Here is a 17605-nt window from a genome sequence, read left to right on the forward strand (position 1 = left end):
ATTACCAAACATTTCAAACTTTTATAGAAGACCAATTTAGTCTTTATACTCCATTCAAACTTTCAGCACACTCATAAAATTTATCTATATAACTCATAAAGAAACTTTATAATACATTATTAATCAGGTAATCATTAGAACACAAATGGTGAGTTATTAAATCAATATATAATAATAAAATATAAATGCTGTTTTATAATACGTATAGTAAGCTAATTATTTGTTGCGTGGCAGATACTTAAAAATTATCTGACCGCTATTGCTAAGTAAGCCCCATAGGCAGATTGTAAAGATTTGAGAAAAAATCATAGCAAAAAGATAAAGCTTGTTTTAAATCTGAAATAACGGTGTGAGTTTCGATTGACTATATATAAATTTTTTCACTACCCACGTTTATCACAGTCCACGCATGACTCATTTTGTCTCTTAGTATTCTGAGGTCCTAAACGCCAACAACATTTGAGCAATCCTTCGGGTTGTTTAAATACAAAACACCCGTCTAACCCATAAACACCACATGACTAGAACATCATAGAGCGCAAAGACAAAACCTGGTCTAACACTTAGAAAGCGAAGACATTGTTTAGTCTAACTTGCGTTGTTCGCACAACTCTTCTAAACCTCCAGTCTTTCTGCATAAAAATTATAACTCTTTATTTGATATCTCTAGTCATGTAACGAGGGTATACTTAAAATATAAACCATAAGAAATACTTACAATGATGGGAGATAAGGAGTACCCGTATGATCTAATCGATGTTTATCTTCATTTTTCCAGCTTGATACAGGAATATGTGGAGGTGGCAGGAAACTTCTTAATGACTGCACAAGCTGTATGGTATCCACTAGCGCTGTAACAAAATGGACATGCATTTCAGTGTTTTCACTAACGAAGAAAGATAAGAGAAACGCTAAATAATTGTTAAAATAGTATTTAATATTTAACAACATTACGTGTCAATATGATATTATGCAAAATGTAATTAATTTATAACAGAAATTGACATCTATACATAATACGATATAATAAAATTTAAAAAAAAAATAAACAACTTATTATTTCTATATGTTGTAAATTTATCAATAATAACATTTGAAAAATATAATTGTTAGACTTTTCAGAACAGCAATTGGTTTAATTTGTCAAATTGACTAGAAACATAAAAACTCTTTTAAAGTATATATTAATAAATGAAAGAACCATGTGCCCTGGTAAATAAAATTTTTATATGAAAAAGCATATCATTTAAAATTAACCATATTGTTAAAAATTTATTAAAACAAATTTGAATAAAATGATGTTAATCATTTTGTCACGATTAAAATATTCGAAAACTAACCTCTTCTTGAAAAGAGAACGTGGTAATCCTTAGTAATGATCAAAGTAACAGATCGACACTGCTTGTAAGATTCTGTGTTTTATGAATTGACAACCATGTTATTGGTTTTAATTTTTCGAAACAATTGTATTTTTTCTTTTCAACTTATTGTTACATGTAGAATCCCCCCCAACCCCTCCCCCCCCAATCGATTGTCCATAATTTGTAATCCACTCTGAACGTAGGACATACAAAGCATGTGCATAACCAACAAAATTCGTCACGTATACGTATACTACGGCTCAATTTCTCAAATGACACTTTAAATAAATTATTAAAAAACGGATGATAATAAATGAAGTATTTTATTACTTTTCTGCAAAGCTTCTGATTGCTTTCCATATGGTTTGCACATTGCAGGACGTACACAAGCCTTCATCCTTGCCATATTCTTCATGACCTCTGCAAAAGCCCTCACTATCTTCTCTTGTCCACCTACAAAATAATAAAATTTCATCATTATACATAAATTCAATTTTGTACCGAAAAGATTATGCAATCTTTAAAAAACCTTCTGAATTTGAAGACGAGCGAGATCCTTTTTCATTTTCCAATGGCCAAGCTCCATTATGTAATGCTAACAGATCTTTATTTGCATTTCCTATTCCTTGTAAGTTCCCTAAACCAAGCCCGCCGAGATTGTCCAAATTATCCAAATTTGTTCTTAAAAAATCTGTTAATTTATGATCAGACATTGAAATAGTAGGTACTAAAGATTCATAATGCTGCTTCCCAGTTGTTACTTTCTTTTCTTGTGACACAGGCCGATGTGGTATATTTAATGATGGACGGCTTGGAGGACGTTGAAGATTCATTTGGTTTCCAGCATTTCTAATTTCTGATAAATCTGCTGTAGATCCTCCACCCATATGAGTATTTGGATTAGCACCACTTAAACTCTATAATGTAAATAAAACGTATAATTAATTTAGATACTTGTAAAGGAAAACCAAAAATGAGTATAAATTAATATCAATGCACTTATGCTTACTGCTTGAAAATCAGTATTATGAGGAAAGCTACTACGTAGAAGGGAGGCTGTTGTTTCGCTATCTTGAATATAAGTTGGCGCCATATGTCCCATTTTTTGGGTTAATTCCAATTGATTTTTGTAGTAACGACAAGCAGGATTTGGACAATTTTGCACCACCTCAATTATAAATTCTTTCTCCATACCAAAACATTCTCGTCCAATTGTGTATGATTCCATAACAGCCCTAACCGTGCCTTCTAAGCCTAAATGTAGACCATGTGGACCATTCATGTGCTTCAACATCACAGCATTTGCAAAATGTTCATAGGGCAATATTATTTTCCCATTCTCTCTAAGCACTAGCCTCCCCTGAGTGTCCAATGCTATTCTAGATGCCATCATTCTATTTATACATTAAAATATGTATATTAAAGAACAGAAAATTTTATACACAAAAACTATGTACTTCATGACAAATTAAAATATATTTTTTATACATAAATGTAAAACAGTGCATTCTTACTGCAAATAAGCAGCACTTGGGATCATAGACGCATCCTTGAATTCGGAAAAACATTGCAGAAGTTCTATGCTTGCATTCCAACCTTTATTTTGAAGATAGGCTTGTAATAACATATACATCTTCTCAGTAACATAACCAGCACTACTTGGCGTACCAGGATAACCAGAACCTCCGCCTGGTGGTCCCATTTCGGTTTGCATACCTTTGGCAACAATGTTTTTCATAGTTTCTGCCAAGTCCATTCTGTACAAATGGAACCATCTACTTTAAAACTTTTTACGCACACAAAAAACTGTAATCTCTAAAATTAAGAAAATTAAAAAGTACCATTCATCGACGGAAAATAAGATTAAAAATTAATAAACGGTTAGGTATAATGTAATTGTATCAATATGTAGAAAACTAATATAATTTTATGGCGATCGAAATAAGAAAAAAATTTTATTATCTGAGTAATTAACTCACACAAAAATAATTCAAAAAAAAAAAATTAAGATGTACAGTAGCCGTACCGATGCTAATTGACACATGTAATAAGAAAGGGTCAGGAAAATGCATGTAGGTTGCCAGGGTAGCAAGCTTGGCATTTTAAAAATCCATGCATATTCGAATCCTCCGGCCATTGTTATTTTCGGGATGAAGACGTCTAAAGAAACGATAAAAAAACACTGATGCGAGCCACCGCCCCCCTTTTAAAGCGGGGGGAATGAACGTTTTGGACACTCACCCCGTACCGAGCACAATTTTCACTCACTCGAAGTGTGACCGGGAACGTTACAAGGCCCGTTTATCACCCTAATCGCCGCTACTTGGCACACCCTCATTAATGATTCTTCTCACATTTACAAATAACATAAATCGCGATAATTATTTCCGCAACGATTGTTTGCGTCGCTGACCGCCAGGGGCGCATCGCCTTCACAATTTTTAGCGTATCCGTCCGTCGCGTATGAATACATCTACGACCTACGGCACAGCGGCATTTCGGCGCTTACGCGACGCCACTTTGCGCATTTATCAATATTGCTTTTTACAATTGATATCCCCTACCAGCTTTTGAACGTCTCTCAACAAATCAACAAAAAATAGACATTTCATAATATAATTTTAATACGACCTAGCTAAATTTAAAAATATTTGTAATAACATTCCAATAGTACATCAATTTTGTATAATTATCTATAATACATTTGATGACAAGAAGTCGTGCTGCACACAAGGGTAAACAGGAATGAGTAGAACGTACACTGCGAAACATAACTACAGCACCACCATAATTTGCTATCAATGGTGGAATTGCATTTAAAGACATGACGAATGCATTTAATAGTTTTTACATGAGTTATATTTTCGAATCCACGGTTTAACTCGAATTGACAGAAAAATGCAATTAGTATATTCCTATTCATAATTCTGTCGATAATAAAATTAATTTTTCTGTGATCGAATCTCGATCGAATTAGTAATTTCGCATGCGACATGAAAATAAATTAAATGATAAGTCTATATTCACAGACCAAATATACGACTAGACCTTACACTTTATGGACTTTGTGCAGTGTGACCAGATTTGATATACATAATTGAATGCATTGACGACGATACTAGTAACGACGAACTTCCTTAGTGCCTAACGGAGTAGTGGGGAAAGCAGCATATGTGTGCTACCGCATGGGCCGTGTGTACATGAGCTCGGCACTTGGCGCAACTTTGGGAAATCGAGAAAGAAGGCGAGTGTGAGCCTTTCCTTCTTGCTCTTCCATCAGCCGAAATTCGACGTCAATTGGTATATGATTTCGAGTATCGACTGTCCCAGCGTTTTTACTTTCCGATGTATATGTGTATAAGGGACTTGCTTACATTAAATGTTAATGTTTCATTTATTTCAAATATAAATATAATGACAAAATTAAAGATAGAGCTTTATAAATAAATATAAATTCTCTTCAAAATGTCATTATTCAAAAGATGAATTTTTATTTTACTTCATATGGCAAAAATAATGCGAACGAGATGAAAGCAAAAAGATAAAGTTATTTGTTACCGTAATCGAAGAAACATCGAAAAGTATGTCTTCGTAGTGAGGGTGAAAATTATATAGAATGACAATTCTTCCTGTATGAGTGTGATATTTAAATTTTCGTGACGAGTTAACCCGTTTCGCCCGCTATAGAGACATTTCCGAATATGTAATTAATATATGTACCCAGAACACACATTTGACATTTTGTATAGTTTGTTGATTGTATGTTTTCAGTTTCGAATATGTATGTGTATTTCATTAATTTAACTTCCTTATTATAAATAAATTTTGTGTATTTATAAATGCCGCAAATAACGTAATCGTCTGAATTGATGATGATTCGTATATGCTAATAGTATTTCTTACAAAGTGTGGCATTTTGTACGTTAATATCCTCTTACATCAATGCGTGTTAAAATTCAACTTCGAGAAAGATTCAAATTTAAATTGCTTATAAAACAATAGTGCCAATTACAAAAGCAGAAAAAAGAAATATTCCAAAGATCGTAAACATGGCCTCGCGGTACAATCACGGTGTTCAGCGAGTTTTAGCAAAATTAGAAGCGTCCATAAATTCGGAAAATTATTATGAGGCTCATCAAATGTATAGAACTTTGTATTTTAGGTGAGACCACTTAATCAACATCGTCAAATAGTTATTCTAGTGTATTCGTCGATATTACCTGCTTAACCTCTTCTTTTAGATATCTTGGACAGAAAAAGTATTCGGAACTTTTAGAATTACTGTATAATGGTTCAACCCTTTTATTAAAACACGAACAAGTATGTAACGCATTTTAGCATTTTTAATTTTATGAAATTTTAAGTATATATTACCGAGGGAAGTACTTTAAACTGACGTCATATTATTCATTTTCAAGTGTTATTTACAAACTTCCTTCTCAAATGGTCTATATTTAAAGTTTATTATTAGTTATCGTTATGCACATTATAGTTTGCATTTATTTCCATTGACAAGATTTTGTAATGCATCAAATCCTTTTTCCAATAAGTGAAAGTATGTAATATATTACAAATATTAATAAATTATATCATATGTTTTACATTACTTGTTAATGCCACATAGTAATTTATTATATGATAATTTGCATTCATATGTGTATATACATGTATATGTATATGTGCAAAAAGTACATATAAAATTAAAATAAATCATTTGATAAATTACATTACAGTATGTTAGCGGAGCTGACCTAGGAATTTTATTTATAAGTGTCTTAACACAGTCAGGAACAGAACCTTCTCAAAACTATTTTGAAAAAATTATAAACTTATTTAGTTTAATGAGCCCTTTATCGCCCGAAAGAGATGTTTTTGTGCAATCTGCCCTACGATGGAGTATAAAGAATACAGAATATAAGACGGGTCACCCTGATTTACATAAAAAAATAGCACAAGTATTTTGGAGAGGTAATCGACTAAGGGGACGAGAAACTTTGAACATATAGTTATAACTAAGAGTACATAATGATTGTTTTCTTAGAAAAAAACTACATAATGGCAAGACAACATTTCATATATAGTAGAGATGGTTCTGGATGTGCTGCAATGCTTGTTGAGCTTCATGAGCAACGTGGTTACACGAATGAAGTAGATCTTTTTATAGCCCAGGCAGTTTTGCAGTAAGTATACGCTACAGTAATCTACTTAGTAATGTAATATTCGTTAAAAATTATGTAAAGCCTGAAATGGTATAAATTTTTTCAGATATCTCTGTTTACAAAATACAGCAGCTGCGCAGGAAGTTTTCAATTCTTATACTTCACGGCATCCGAAAATAAATAGCGGCCCACCATATATTCTTCCATTGTTGAACTTTTTATTTTTTTTATTGAAAACAATTGAATGGTAAGTTCAAATTATTTATTTTTATAAATAGCAGCTTTTAATTTATGAGGATTATATATAGTATATAATCAATATTTTTCAGTGGTAAACTTGCTGTGTTCACAGTACTTTGTGAACAATATCAAATATCTTTAAACAGAGACCCATGTTATCGACAATACTTAGATAAAATAGGGCAGTTATTTTTCAATATTCCATCTCCGCGACCTCGTAAGCAAGGGCTATTTAGTTCTTTTTTACAATCCTTTTTTAATGACGTCGAAGACGAAGACTCAGACGATGAACAAAGAAATACAGCTTCAACCTCGTACACAGCACAAGAACTTGACTGATTAAAGGTTGTCTGTCACTGTGCAAAGTGATGAAAGTAAGCAATGAACTTATACGCGTGTGTTTCACATATTTTCAAAAATTACATTATGCTATTCTTTCAAATTTTTAAAAGAATAGTACATTGAAATTATTTTTTTTAAATATATTGTATAGATAAAATTATTTAAAATAAAAATATTCGGGATACATTACCAGAGGAATTTTTCAAAGTTGTAAGTTGTGCGAGTTCCAAACAATTCCCTAACTCAATTTTCGAAGGTCTTCAAAAAACAGAAGGCATCCGAGAAAGGTAACAGTTTCCAGCTTCTTTTTTCATCACTGATGTCTGTTTTAATTCTGTATTTGAACAAAATTATTTAACATCGTTATTTTTAACAGATTCCTTAAACTTAAACTTTGAACAAAATCCTTGCATTAATTACAATTCGTATATAACATACATATATTTAAAAACAAACGTGTAATTGAGTGTAATTGCTAAAACGAAGATTTATTTTATATAAACTTATTCGTGTGACAAATAAACCTGACATATATACTTATAGTTTCAAAAACAGAGTACTTAATAATATTACTTGTTGCTAAATTATTAAATGTGGTCAAGCGAATAGTGCATAGATAAATGTAGCAACAAGTAAAATATTTATTTATTCAACTCTACATCAATATAAAAAATATTAATATTGTTTAAAATTTCAGTAGGAAAAGAGATTACGTATTTAATTTAAAAAATTTAATTGCCATGATTCTGTAACAAAGCACTTTTTAGTACTATTAATAAGAAAAATATACTTTTGCTGTGTATTGAATAAAAAAAGATATGGAACCAATATAATTATAAACAGATTTATAATAAGTATATACATATATAGACATATATTGTATATGTATTCTTATAAAAGTACTTGTGTATACACAGAATATCCTTTCATTGTGGGTATAGAAGCTTATTTTTTCATAGTTTATGGATGCAATAAATATTGTATAAATATGGGATGTTCAAAATGTCAAAATTTGTATGATTAAGTTCCATATTAGAAACAAATTTCTGTTCAAAAGAATATAATTGTATTTATAAAATTCAAACTTTTTGCACTGTATGTAAGAATACTACGAAATTGCTTAATTTTTCGTACATTATTTAAAAAGGAGACATCAGAGAAAAGTAAGAAGATTGATTTACTAAGATCATATCGTACTGATGTTAGTACATATATATGGTCGCATTGTTGCTCCAAAAGCTTTTCACAATGAAGCATCGAGGAAATCCAAATGTAAAGTATTTGGAGTATATAAATATTTTATACAGTCCAATAGTCAAAGAAAAATAATGTACAAATAAAAGGTTCATATTATCTATAATAATAGAACAATTTTTATTTGAAATTTATTTTAACAAGACGAATTATACTACATAAACAAGTATATTATTTATACCTTTTAAAAATTAACTTATCAAGGAGATTAAACTAAATAAGTGCTATGAACATTATTTAATTCTATCAGTTATTATGTTCCTAATTGAAACCAATTTCCATTACTTAGCAACAGGATGCATGGTATCATTGTCTACATGTTAATTATAAACTTTAATATGTTGCTAAATCTTTATTATTATTGATATTAATGTGTCATTACATATTGATTTATTTAAAATTTTACTGAAACATTGATTAGCTTTAGATTAATGATTTTCAATTATAAAACAAATATAAAATTTTACATAAAAAAGAGTAGGGTTATGATAGTATGGTATAGTTACATATGAAATTAATAATTATTAATCAATTTAATTTAATGTTTTATTTAGAATTGCTACGACGCAAGTAACGATGAAAATATTGAAATGTTGATAAATAATACAATAACAGATAGAATTTAAAAAAGAAAGATATGGTAATTCAATTATGAGTAACTACAAATCCTTTCCGTATATGTAAGAGTGTAGGAAAAAGGAAGTAAAGTTTAAATATCTATGTATGTATGTATTTATTTATTAGTTACCCCTTAGGATTACATGGGCTTGTATGCCCTTCTATATATAATCCCTCTTAGAACCAATCCTCCTCTTCCACCTCTATTTATTTATTTCTATTTAATACCTAATACTTGCTACTACTTAATCCTCAATACTTATTACTACTCACTAACTAACCTACTCATACACCCCTCATGTTCCTCCCCATTCACGCCTTCTTACTCCTCCCCTTTATCTCTTAATTTTGGTCCTCATTCTCCCTCTCTTTCTCTCTCATACACACAATTACCCTTGTCATCCTATCTCATCCGTTGTTCCCCTATTCCATGCTTTCTCCTCATCATCCAATATACCCCCTAACATTTTTGTTAACCTTCCACCCATTTTTCCCTTCTATATCCCTGCTTAATTACTAGATAGTTTAACCCTTTGAGGACGAGTGTCGGCAAACAGCCGCCTAAGTCTTTTTACCATGGGTGTGCGAGAACTTGAAATATCGAGAACCCGATGGTCAGGACGAGTCGAGTCGAGTCGGGTCGGGTCGGGTCGGGTCGGATTCCCGATATTTCGGGTTCTCGTGCACCTCTAGTAAAAAGACTCGCAAAGGATTAATACATACGTTATGTATTGTCACCATTCCTTTCCTAAAGTCTATTTGATTCGGTGGAACCATTTTCTTTTACTTCATATCCCACTTCAGCCTCTCCACCAATCTCATCGTAAAGTTTAAATAGTTGTTTATATAATACAAGTTATATTTTTTAAAAAATTTTAATATTCTGTTAATAGTAATTTATAAAAATAAACTACAATTGGAAGTAAAAATTTGTCACACATATACATATAGAATACATCTGCATGCAAGTACAAATTTTTAGATTTTAGTATAAAAAAGTATGCTATCTACATATCTATCTACAGAAATACAACATTATAATCCACAATCTAATACTTTTAAAAAATGTTGTTATATATTGTTTTATATTTAATTTCTTAAGTACTTACATTTTTTAAGTAATTTATATTTATAAAAATATTATGTACTTATATAAATACATATTTCGCACCAAATTTGTATAAGATGTTGAATATATCTTTAATATGTATCATAACCAGGCATAGCAAATTGTTTGGAAAAAGTTTCTACTTCTTCTTTTAAAGCTGCAACTTTTTCTTTTATACGAGCATCTGTATTCAGTACTCTATTATAATCAACAAGTTGAGGGCCAGAAATGTCAGATACTTCTTTGGAAAGTAATAAACCTGAAATACATTTAAAATATTTATTACACTTTTTTAATATTACTTTTACTCTTTTACTTATACCACAATCCATTATTATAATACCTTTATGTATAAAGTCAACAACTTTATCAATATCTTCTTCGACTAAACCACGAGTAGTTAACGCTGGTGTACCTAATCTGATGCCACTAGGATTCAATGCACTTTTATCGCCCGGTACTGTATTTTTATTACAGGCAATAGAAATACTCTCCAAAATCTTTTCTGCTTTAGCTCCTGTAACACCCGTAGACCGTAAATCTACTAATAACATATGAACGTCAGTACCACCAGTACTTATTTTATAGCCACATTTTTGAAGACTTGAACACAGCCTTTTTGCATTAGCCACTATTTGTTTTTGATATGTAAGGAATTCTGGTGATTTAGCTTGTTTCATTGTTGTAGCAATCCCCGCGATTGCATGATTATGAGGTCCGCCCTGTAATCCTGGGAAGACTGCCTGATTGATTTTATTTTCTATGTCATACATAACTTTTTGTCCATTTTTCTTAACGCTTCTGACTCCCTTACGAAAGAAGATGACACCAGCTCGAGGTCCCCTAGTAATTAAAAAATAAAAAGATAAAAAGATAGTACTGTTTTGTTAATAATCTAATTTATATTGATTCTTTATTAATACTATACGTAATAACAATTACCTTAAAGTTTTATGAGTAGTAGTTGATACAACATCACTGTATTCAAATGGACTGGGAATCAATCCAGCGGCAACCAATCCTGATACATGAGCCATATCGCTAAACAAGTAAGCATTATTTTCATTTGCTATTTCTCTAAATTTCTTATAATCTAAACATCTGCTGTAGCAAGATACACCTGCTATTATAATTTTAGGCTTGAATAATCTTGATGTTTCAGCTAATTTATCGTAATCAATTAAACCAGTTTCAATATTAACTTTATATGGCATTGATTCAAAAAATATTGACGTTGCAGAAATTTTTTTATTTGCTGTAAAGAAACCTGCAAAACACATAAAATAATTAATAAAATTACAATATAACAATTCATAATATTTTTATTACCGTGAGTAAGATGCCCTCCGTCGGGAAGATCCAGTCCCATTATACGTCCATGAGGTTCAATTAAACCTGTATATACAGCAAAATTAGCTGGGCTGCCCGAGTATGGTTGTACATTACAGCCCCATTCTTCTGGATTTAAATTGAATGCTTCTAAAGAACGCTTCTGTGCCAATAATTCAATTTCATCGATGTATTCATTTCCTCCGTAATACCTAAATAGGAATAGACACGCTATTTTAAAAACTGTATCAATACTTGAAAAATACTAAATAATAAACAACACAAAACATACCTTTGGCCAGGAAGACCTTCGCTATATTTATTATGAAGACAAGAACTCAAACACTGAAGTACACTAAGAGATGTAAAATTTTCACTAGCAATCATCTCAAGGCTAAATATTTGTCTCTTTTTTTCTTTTTCCATCAAATCAAAAAGTTCTGGGTCTGTCTCCCAAAGATTTTTTTGAATTAAGCTCACCATTTTCTATACAAGGGATAACACTTTTTAAACTTATATAAAATATTTATTCTATTGAATAAATATGTTTATTTCATCGAATAATAATAAACACATTTACGTATACAATATATTTTTTTATTATTTAAATAATACATTCCTCCGACAGAGATATTACGAAACGATTTATACTTATTATTTTCACAAAGTTCGAATAATTGTAACCGATGACCCCATGTATAGTATCATGATACAGAGTTTGTTTACGAAGAGTTTTTATTATTCATTTATATATGTACTTTGATTAATAAATTGTAATATTTAAATGAAAAAAAAATGGTACGTTTTAATAATATTGATATAACGCAATACTATTGAGGTCGTTCATTAGATTGGAAAACATAATAAAAAAATATTCGTATAAAGATTGTGATTTGTACAAACATAATTTACTAATTAAATTAAGTTATAAAGACACTTACAAGTTCGCGTGTGCAACAGGTGGCCGTAAAGCGTACGTTACGATTTGAAATTCGAAACACTTCTGATATTTGTCCTTGGACAACATTATCTTTTATACGGTGCGCTCGAGTGGTTAACAGGTTTTCAACAAATTGAAAACCGCGCTGATTTAAATTCGACCAACACCGAATCATTGAGAAGCGTTTCCTAATTCATGTGCATGTAGATACTTTTTAAATGCGCAATGCAATGTTACATATTATAAAATACTATCTAAAAATCCAGTCTTATCACGTGTTCAACGATACATTCAATCATGCTGCCTAACCTAACAATCTTCGAGAACGAAAATTTTAAATCATCGCCGCTACAAAGCACGAATATGTGATACATGTAACTTTCAAGTTTAATTTGAAGCATATTTTAACAGTAAATCAAATTGAATTAATTTTTAATATTTAAATTTATTTAATAATCCATTGTATATGTAACACTGAAAAATATTTGCCTACCCAATAAACAATATGTTAGAGGGTCAATATGAAACGAACAACAAAAATGCATGATTGCGTTCGTTATATCTTTTAAACGCATACATTATTCCTCGTAATTAGTGTAACAGATCTATAAGTAAATGTGTAACTAACGAATCAAACTTTATACATTACACTATCAAATATTATTTAATTTAAAGTTATGCTTAAATGTAAAGTAACTTTAAACTAAACTAACATCATTTTCAACAAAGATAAAAACTGAAATTATAATTAAAATGTTGTGGCATTTCGGTCAATGCCATTTTTAATGTAAATTGTTACGATAAACAAATGAAATTTCTTATTAATAGAACTTCCTATTACGATATTTTACTACTACATAATTCAACAACTTATCAATATAAACGTTTATAGAGTTGTTAAAAATATTAACGTTTTTATTTAAATTTCTAAAGAACGATATTTATTAGTGCCTTACGCCTTCAGTGTATAATTTAGTATGTACTACAATACCTTTACTAATAGTGAACAACAGTAACAGATTTTACGCTTTGATTGTAACAGCACTGCTTCGAAAGTAGTTCACGATCAATATGTACAACTTTCTTCGGTTACGTACAAATTGTTATGTCTATCGTTTTTCAAACCAACGAAACCAGTCGACATTTTTATCACGACCTTTCGAAACTCTGGGGGGGTTTCTTGTTTATTGCTCTTCAATGAAAGACTAATACGAATTAATAGTATTGGATATGCAAACCAAAACAATTATTTAAAAAATTCTAAGTCCAAGTACATACAATTACGTTAAAATATAAGGATGGTTTGATAAATAAAAAAATGAATGTTTCAATATTCTTGAAATATTTATTTGAGGAAACCACATTTCACTTATTCTTTATTACGATCTTGCTTGTTGATCGCGCATTTTATCCCATCTTATGTAACTTTTATTTCTGTGATAACAAAATCTTGAAATTAGTCTTGCATTCATATACATCGTTTTCTTAAACAGCTTTTTGTACTGTGTCATAGGCCCCAAAACGTCGAAACAATTTGAAATGTAACTTAATCAATTTTTAGTTATAATCGGAAAGATTATCGTTTAAAAAATTGATGTATTACTAACAGAGTTTCTTGTTACAAATTCATTAGAGGAAAATTTAAAATCTGTTGAACGTACTGTACGTCTTGGTATTTTACCATCGATATAATTACATGGAAAAATTCGGAGACTAAACTTGGATTGCACTTCTTCGTTTAATAATTCCGACTGAACATAACTCGTTCTTTTCCTTTCCTTAAAATCCAGCCTACTCTTTATCATAGGAATAACCAAGCTTGTAGAAAGATAAAGCCAAAGTACATCGACAGTTAGGCATTACAATTAAAAAAAAAAATGTACGTATTTTAACTACTTTATTAAAATTTTTACTTAGTTTATTTATTTATTAAATGACACTTTAATTCTATACTTTAAAATAACTTCGATATCGTCACAACAACTAACAAGTTATCTGTGAATAATCGAATTATTAAAGTACGCAAAATAATATTTTCACACGTTTTACAAATGCCTGTCTTCCATTACATGTTAATCACACTTTGTTTATATAGTTCTTGATACGAATACGATATTTAGCAATACGTGGTAAAAGATTACAGAACGGCATGGGGTCAAAACAAAATGTAAAAAGCAAACTTGACAAACATATTTCCTTTACTCGGCAATAATAACTTCTTAACAAATAACTGATATTTAATATAATTACGTTTTATTATTATTATTATTATTATTTCCTTAATTATTTGTTAAATTAATATTTTTCAGCATGACAGTTTAAAAATATCGATAAGATCGTAAAATTATAATTACGAGACTGTATATTATTAGTTTTAAATTAAAAGTAAAATGCTGAATCTAAGATTCTATTTTTTACTCGTAATAAAATTTTAATATTAATATATGAAGATTTCTATAAGATAATTACAGTTGTAAATAAAGTTTAACCAAAATTTGTTCTCAATACGCAATTTATTCCTTTGAAATCGAAATTATTTTTTTCGTTTAGCAACATTCTTGTTCAACAAACAGTTAATTTATAAGCGACTACAAGACCATGATAGACAAAAATTTGAATTGAAACGAGGAAAGAAAGAAAACGAAAAAATACGCAGACAAGCTAATTGAAATTTTTCAACTCAAACTTCAATCGAGGCAATTTTTAGTGAATTTATTTAAAAAATTACATGATAGCATAGCATCGCGACTACAAGTGTATCTTACAAAACATTGATTCTTTTTCATATAATTACCATCTCTATGAAAATGTTCTTCAACAGAAGTTATTGTGAATATTGTTTAAATGTAAAAACATAGTAGTTGATGTCTGTGATAATATTGTAGTTTCATTTTACTGCAGGTGATCTAAAACTTTCAGAGCACTATATAATAATATATCATACATCATATAATAAATGATGTTTAATACACTGCTACGTAATTAAACATTATAAATGGTTGGTATTAACTTTTGCAAAATCAAGTTATATTACATAATTGATGAAAAACGAATTTGTAAAAAATATCTAAACATTTTAAAGTTATCACTATTTTCATATTCCATTATGTTTAACAAACGTTTTATGAATGGCAAGGTGTTATTAAACATTGCACATAAAAAAAAAGCTTTTGATAAACAAAATACGGTTAGACTGCTCGATAACAACGAATCTGAACAAAATAAATAACAAATAATTTCGACGATCACTTTATAAGGAAATATTAAATGTTATGTTATCAACATATTTACAATTTTAGTATTATTTAAGAAGAAAACCGATTTAATTACGTTTAATATTTATATACAAAACTTTTACTTAGGAATAAGGTCTTGCATAAGATTCTTATTCAAATGTTGCAGGTATAAAATATTAAGTTTTTTGTAATATTTTAATATGATCGATTAATGAAGTTTATAAAATATCACTGCCATAAACTTGATACCTTCATATTTCACCTTTAAAAATTTATTCTATTAATTATTCTAGTATCTATTTGATTTCTTTTAAGAACGTAATATTAAAATATACATATTAATGAGAATTCAAATACATAAAATAAAATTGCTCGCGCCAAGCAAAACATCAGTCAAAATCATAAAATATTAGTTCTTTTCTTTTTATTATCAATTACTTCTTTGATGCATGTCTGCATTGCAGTTTGCGTTTATTTGCATAGAAAAAAACTACTAAAAACTTATAGTTCAAATTTACAATCGCAATTGAGCAGCTGCTACAAAGTTAGCTGTACAAAAACACAGAAACGCGCTAGAACTAATTACAAGCATTATGTATCAGAAGTGCGTCCCATTTGCGGATCATTTATTACATATGAGTCTGATACTTTCATTTTGCAGTATAGTACAATAACTTAAACGACTCTTCCAATAAACTTTTTATGTTTTCGTGCAAAAAATACACAGTTACTATTAATATCGTCATAAGTATCCATAATAGCTTCAACTTCAAGATCATAATAATCATTATTGGTATTCATCAAGGAACGTAGTAACGAAATATATGTATACAATTTATATATATATGTATATACGAACTACAAAATGTAATCCATATTTCCAGAGTTCCCAAGTTAACATGTATGATAGTTTGATTTCCTTCAATTAAAGGCTGTCATTTTCATATGTAAATTAACGAAAACATTTTCTGTCTATGGTGTTTTGTCTTTACATTTTAATAAAAATGTAGTCAGGAACATCCGCAATTATTTCAATATCGTTTAAAAAAATTTTAAATTTCAGTATTTAAAAAATACCTTAGTACTTTGAGTGTCTTAAACTCTGTAAATTTCCATTAATTCTATTTTTTACATAAATATCTTCACAAAGAAAATATCATCCATGATACTGTAGAATATATTAAAATTAATTTTGAAAATAGAAGTAACTAGTGATAAGTTGGGTGTACAATGACATAATGTTTTAAATACGCATATCATTTAAATCATGATTGTTAAGTAGCCAAACTACCTGTACAATCACATTTGGATTTTTACAAACTATTGTAACACATCTTCACAACTAGTATGTCCAGCTTTCATATATATTACTGCACGTCGCATAGGTTTCGTATGTATTGTTCATTTATAGTAATATTCGCCAATCTTGGAATGCGCTCAAGAAATGTAACATCACGAAACACGATAATTGTTTCTCATTATAATAACTAGATTTGACATGCTTCTTTAAATTATATACTTAATATTGATATAAGTTATAATTTCAATCGAGTTGCAGCAATTCATTACCCTAACAAACTAACAGCTAATTTAATTGAATTAAATTTGTTAACTTGATATACTTTAAGTTTTCCTTTAAACTTTAGAACCTTCGCTCCATTTAATAATCGTAACAAACTAGTCTCTCAGAAAAACAAACAAACTTTATTTATTAAATAAATTGAATAAATTGCTTCATCTTCTTCAAATATTTAATAACACTCTTGGGTATTTCAGAGCAACGAAGTTTAAACACGTCTTGAAGAAAGACTTTAATCACAGTTAAGGCAGGAGAAACACTGAATAAAGTACGATTCATAAATAATAGGAGATCTCGTATAATATCGTGGCAAGTCTTCATGCGAAAAATATTCGGAAGTAGATTTGAAACATGTAATGAATTAAAAAAAAAAAAAAAAGAACTGTAAAATATTAATCAATAAAAAGACAAACTTAAAATAACGATAAACATGAAATTG

At 29.5% G+C, this 17605-nt stretch overlaps 4 protein-coding genes across 6 annotated transcripts in view; 2 read left to right on the top strand and 2 right to left on the bottom strand.

The window, feature by feature from the left end:
• LOC122401945 (protein-L-histidine N-pros-methyltransferase) overlaps positions 1 to 900 on the top strand; it is a 46615-nt gene extending 45715 nt beyond the window's left edge. The window contains exon 6 of the transcript XR_006259481.1: positions 779 to 900. The gene's annotated coding sequence lies outside the window, so the exon portion shown is untranslated. The remainder of the gene's footprint in view (positions 1 to 778) is intronic.
• LOC122401941 lies at positions 55 to 3738 on the bottom strand. Of its 2 annotated transcripts, none has more exons than XM_043404405.1 (7): positions 3603 to 3738; positions 2876 to 3118; positions 2371 to 2755; positions 1891 to 2278; positions 1692 to 1814; positions 719 to 851; positions 55 to 632 (listed from the first exon to the last, which is right to left on the bottom strand). In XM_043404405.1, exons 2-7 carry the CDS (start codon positions 3115 to 3117, stop codon positions 584 to 586), a joined length of 1320 nt encoding a protein of 439 aa, XP_043260340.1. In that variant the 5' UTR covers position 3118; positions 3603 to 3738; the 3' UTR covers positions 55 to 583. The 2 variants fall into 2 exon arrangements, with proteins under 2 accessions (XP_043260340.1, XP_043260341.1); XM_043404406.1 differs by having other exon boundaries at positions 3388 to 3734.
• Positions 3739 to 5382: 1644 nt separating this feature from the next.
• On the top strand, positions 5383 to 8574 carry LOC122401950 (Golgi to ER traffic protein 4 homolog). Its single transcript, XM_043404418.1, has 6 exons — positions 5383 to 5523; positions 5603 to 5681; positions 6095 to 6329; positions 6403 to 6541; positions 6627 to 6767; positions 6850 to 8574. The coding sequence occupies exons 1-6, from the start codon at positions 5411 to 5413 to the stop codon at positions 7097 to 7099; spliced, it is 957 nt and encodes a 318-aa protein (XP_043260353.1). The 5' UTR covers positions 5383 to 5410; the 3' UTR covers positions 7100 to 8574.
• A 1318-nt stretch (positions 8575 to 9892) lies between these two features.
• On the bottom strand, positions 9893 to 13438 carry LOC122401938 (serine hydroxymethyltransferase). Of its 2 annotated transcripts, XM_043404396.1 has the most exons (7): positions 13343 to 13438; positions 12353 to 12539; positions 11704 to 11897; positions 11412 to 11623; positions 11025 to 11349; positions 10426 to 10925; positions 9893 to 10341 (listed from the first exon to the last, which is right to left on the bottom strand). In XM_043404396.1, the coding sequence occupies exons 2-7, from the start codon at positions 12524 to 12526 to the stop codon at positions 10175 to 10177; spliced, it is 1572 nt and encodes a 523-aa protein (XP_043260331.1). In that variant the 5' UTR covers positions 12527 to 12539; positions 13343 to 13438; the 3' UTR covers positions 9893 to 10174. The 2 variants fall into 2 exon arrangements, with proteins under 2 accessions (XP_043260331.1, XP_043260330.1); XM_043404395.1 differs by lacking the exon at positions 13343 to 13438 and having other exon boundaries at positions 9894 to 10341; positions 12353 to 12749.
• Between the last annotated feature and the right edge of the window lie 4167 nt (positions 13439 to 17605).

Source organism: Colletes gigas, unplaced genomic scaffold, assembly GCF_013123115.1.
Source record: "Colletes gigas isolate AHSC1104 unplaced genomic scaffold, ASM1312311v1 Colletes_gigas_Sc00030, whole genome shotgun sequence".
Classification (NCBI taxonomy): Eukaryota; Metazoa; Arthropoda; class Insecta; order Hymenoptera; family Colletidae; genus Colletes; species Colletes gigas.

Coding starts and splice junctions, on each gene's coding strand:
- LOC122401938 (XM_043404396.1), bottom strand. CDS start 12,526: ATGATTCGGTGTTGGTCGAATTTAAATCAGCGCGGTTTTCAATTTGTT. Junction 11,624..11,703: donor GAAGGTCTTCCTGGCCAAAG/GTATGTTTTGTG, acceptor ATTCCTATTTAG/GTATTACGGAGGAAATGAAT. Junction 10,342..10,425: donor TGTTGACTTTATACATAAAG/GTATTATAATAA, acceptor AATGTATTTCAG/GTTTATTACTTTCCAAAGAA.
- LOC122401950 (XM_043404418.1), top strand. CDS start 5,411: ATGGCCTCGCGGTACAATCACGGTGTTCAGCGAGTTTTAGCAAAATTA. Junction 5,524..5,602: donor TATAGAACTTTGTATTTTAG/GTGAGACCACTT, acceptor CTCTTCTTTTAG/ATATCTTGGACAGAAAAAGT. Junction 6,768..6,849: donor TTATTGAAAACAATTGAATG/GTAAGTTCAAAT, acceptor AATATTTTTCAG/TGGTAAACTTGCTGTGTTCA.
- LOC122401941 (XM_043404405.1), bottom strand. CDS start 3,117: ATGGACTTGGCAGAAACTATGAAAAACATTGTTGCCAAAGGTATGCAA. Junction 2,279..2,370: donor ATAATACTGATTTTCAAGCA/GTAAGCATAAGT, acceptor TTTACATTATAG/AGTTTAAGTGGTGCTAATCC. Junction 633..718: donor ACTCCTTATCTCCCATCATT/GTAAGTATTTCT, acceptor ATTTTTATGCAG/AAAGACTGGAGGTTTAGAAG.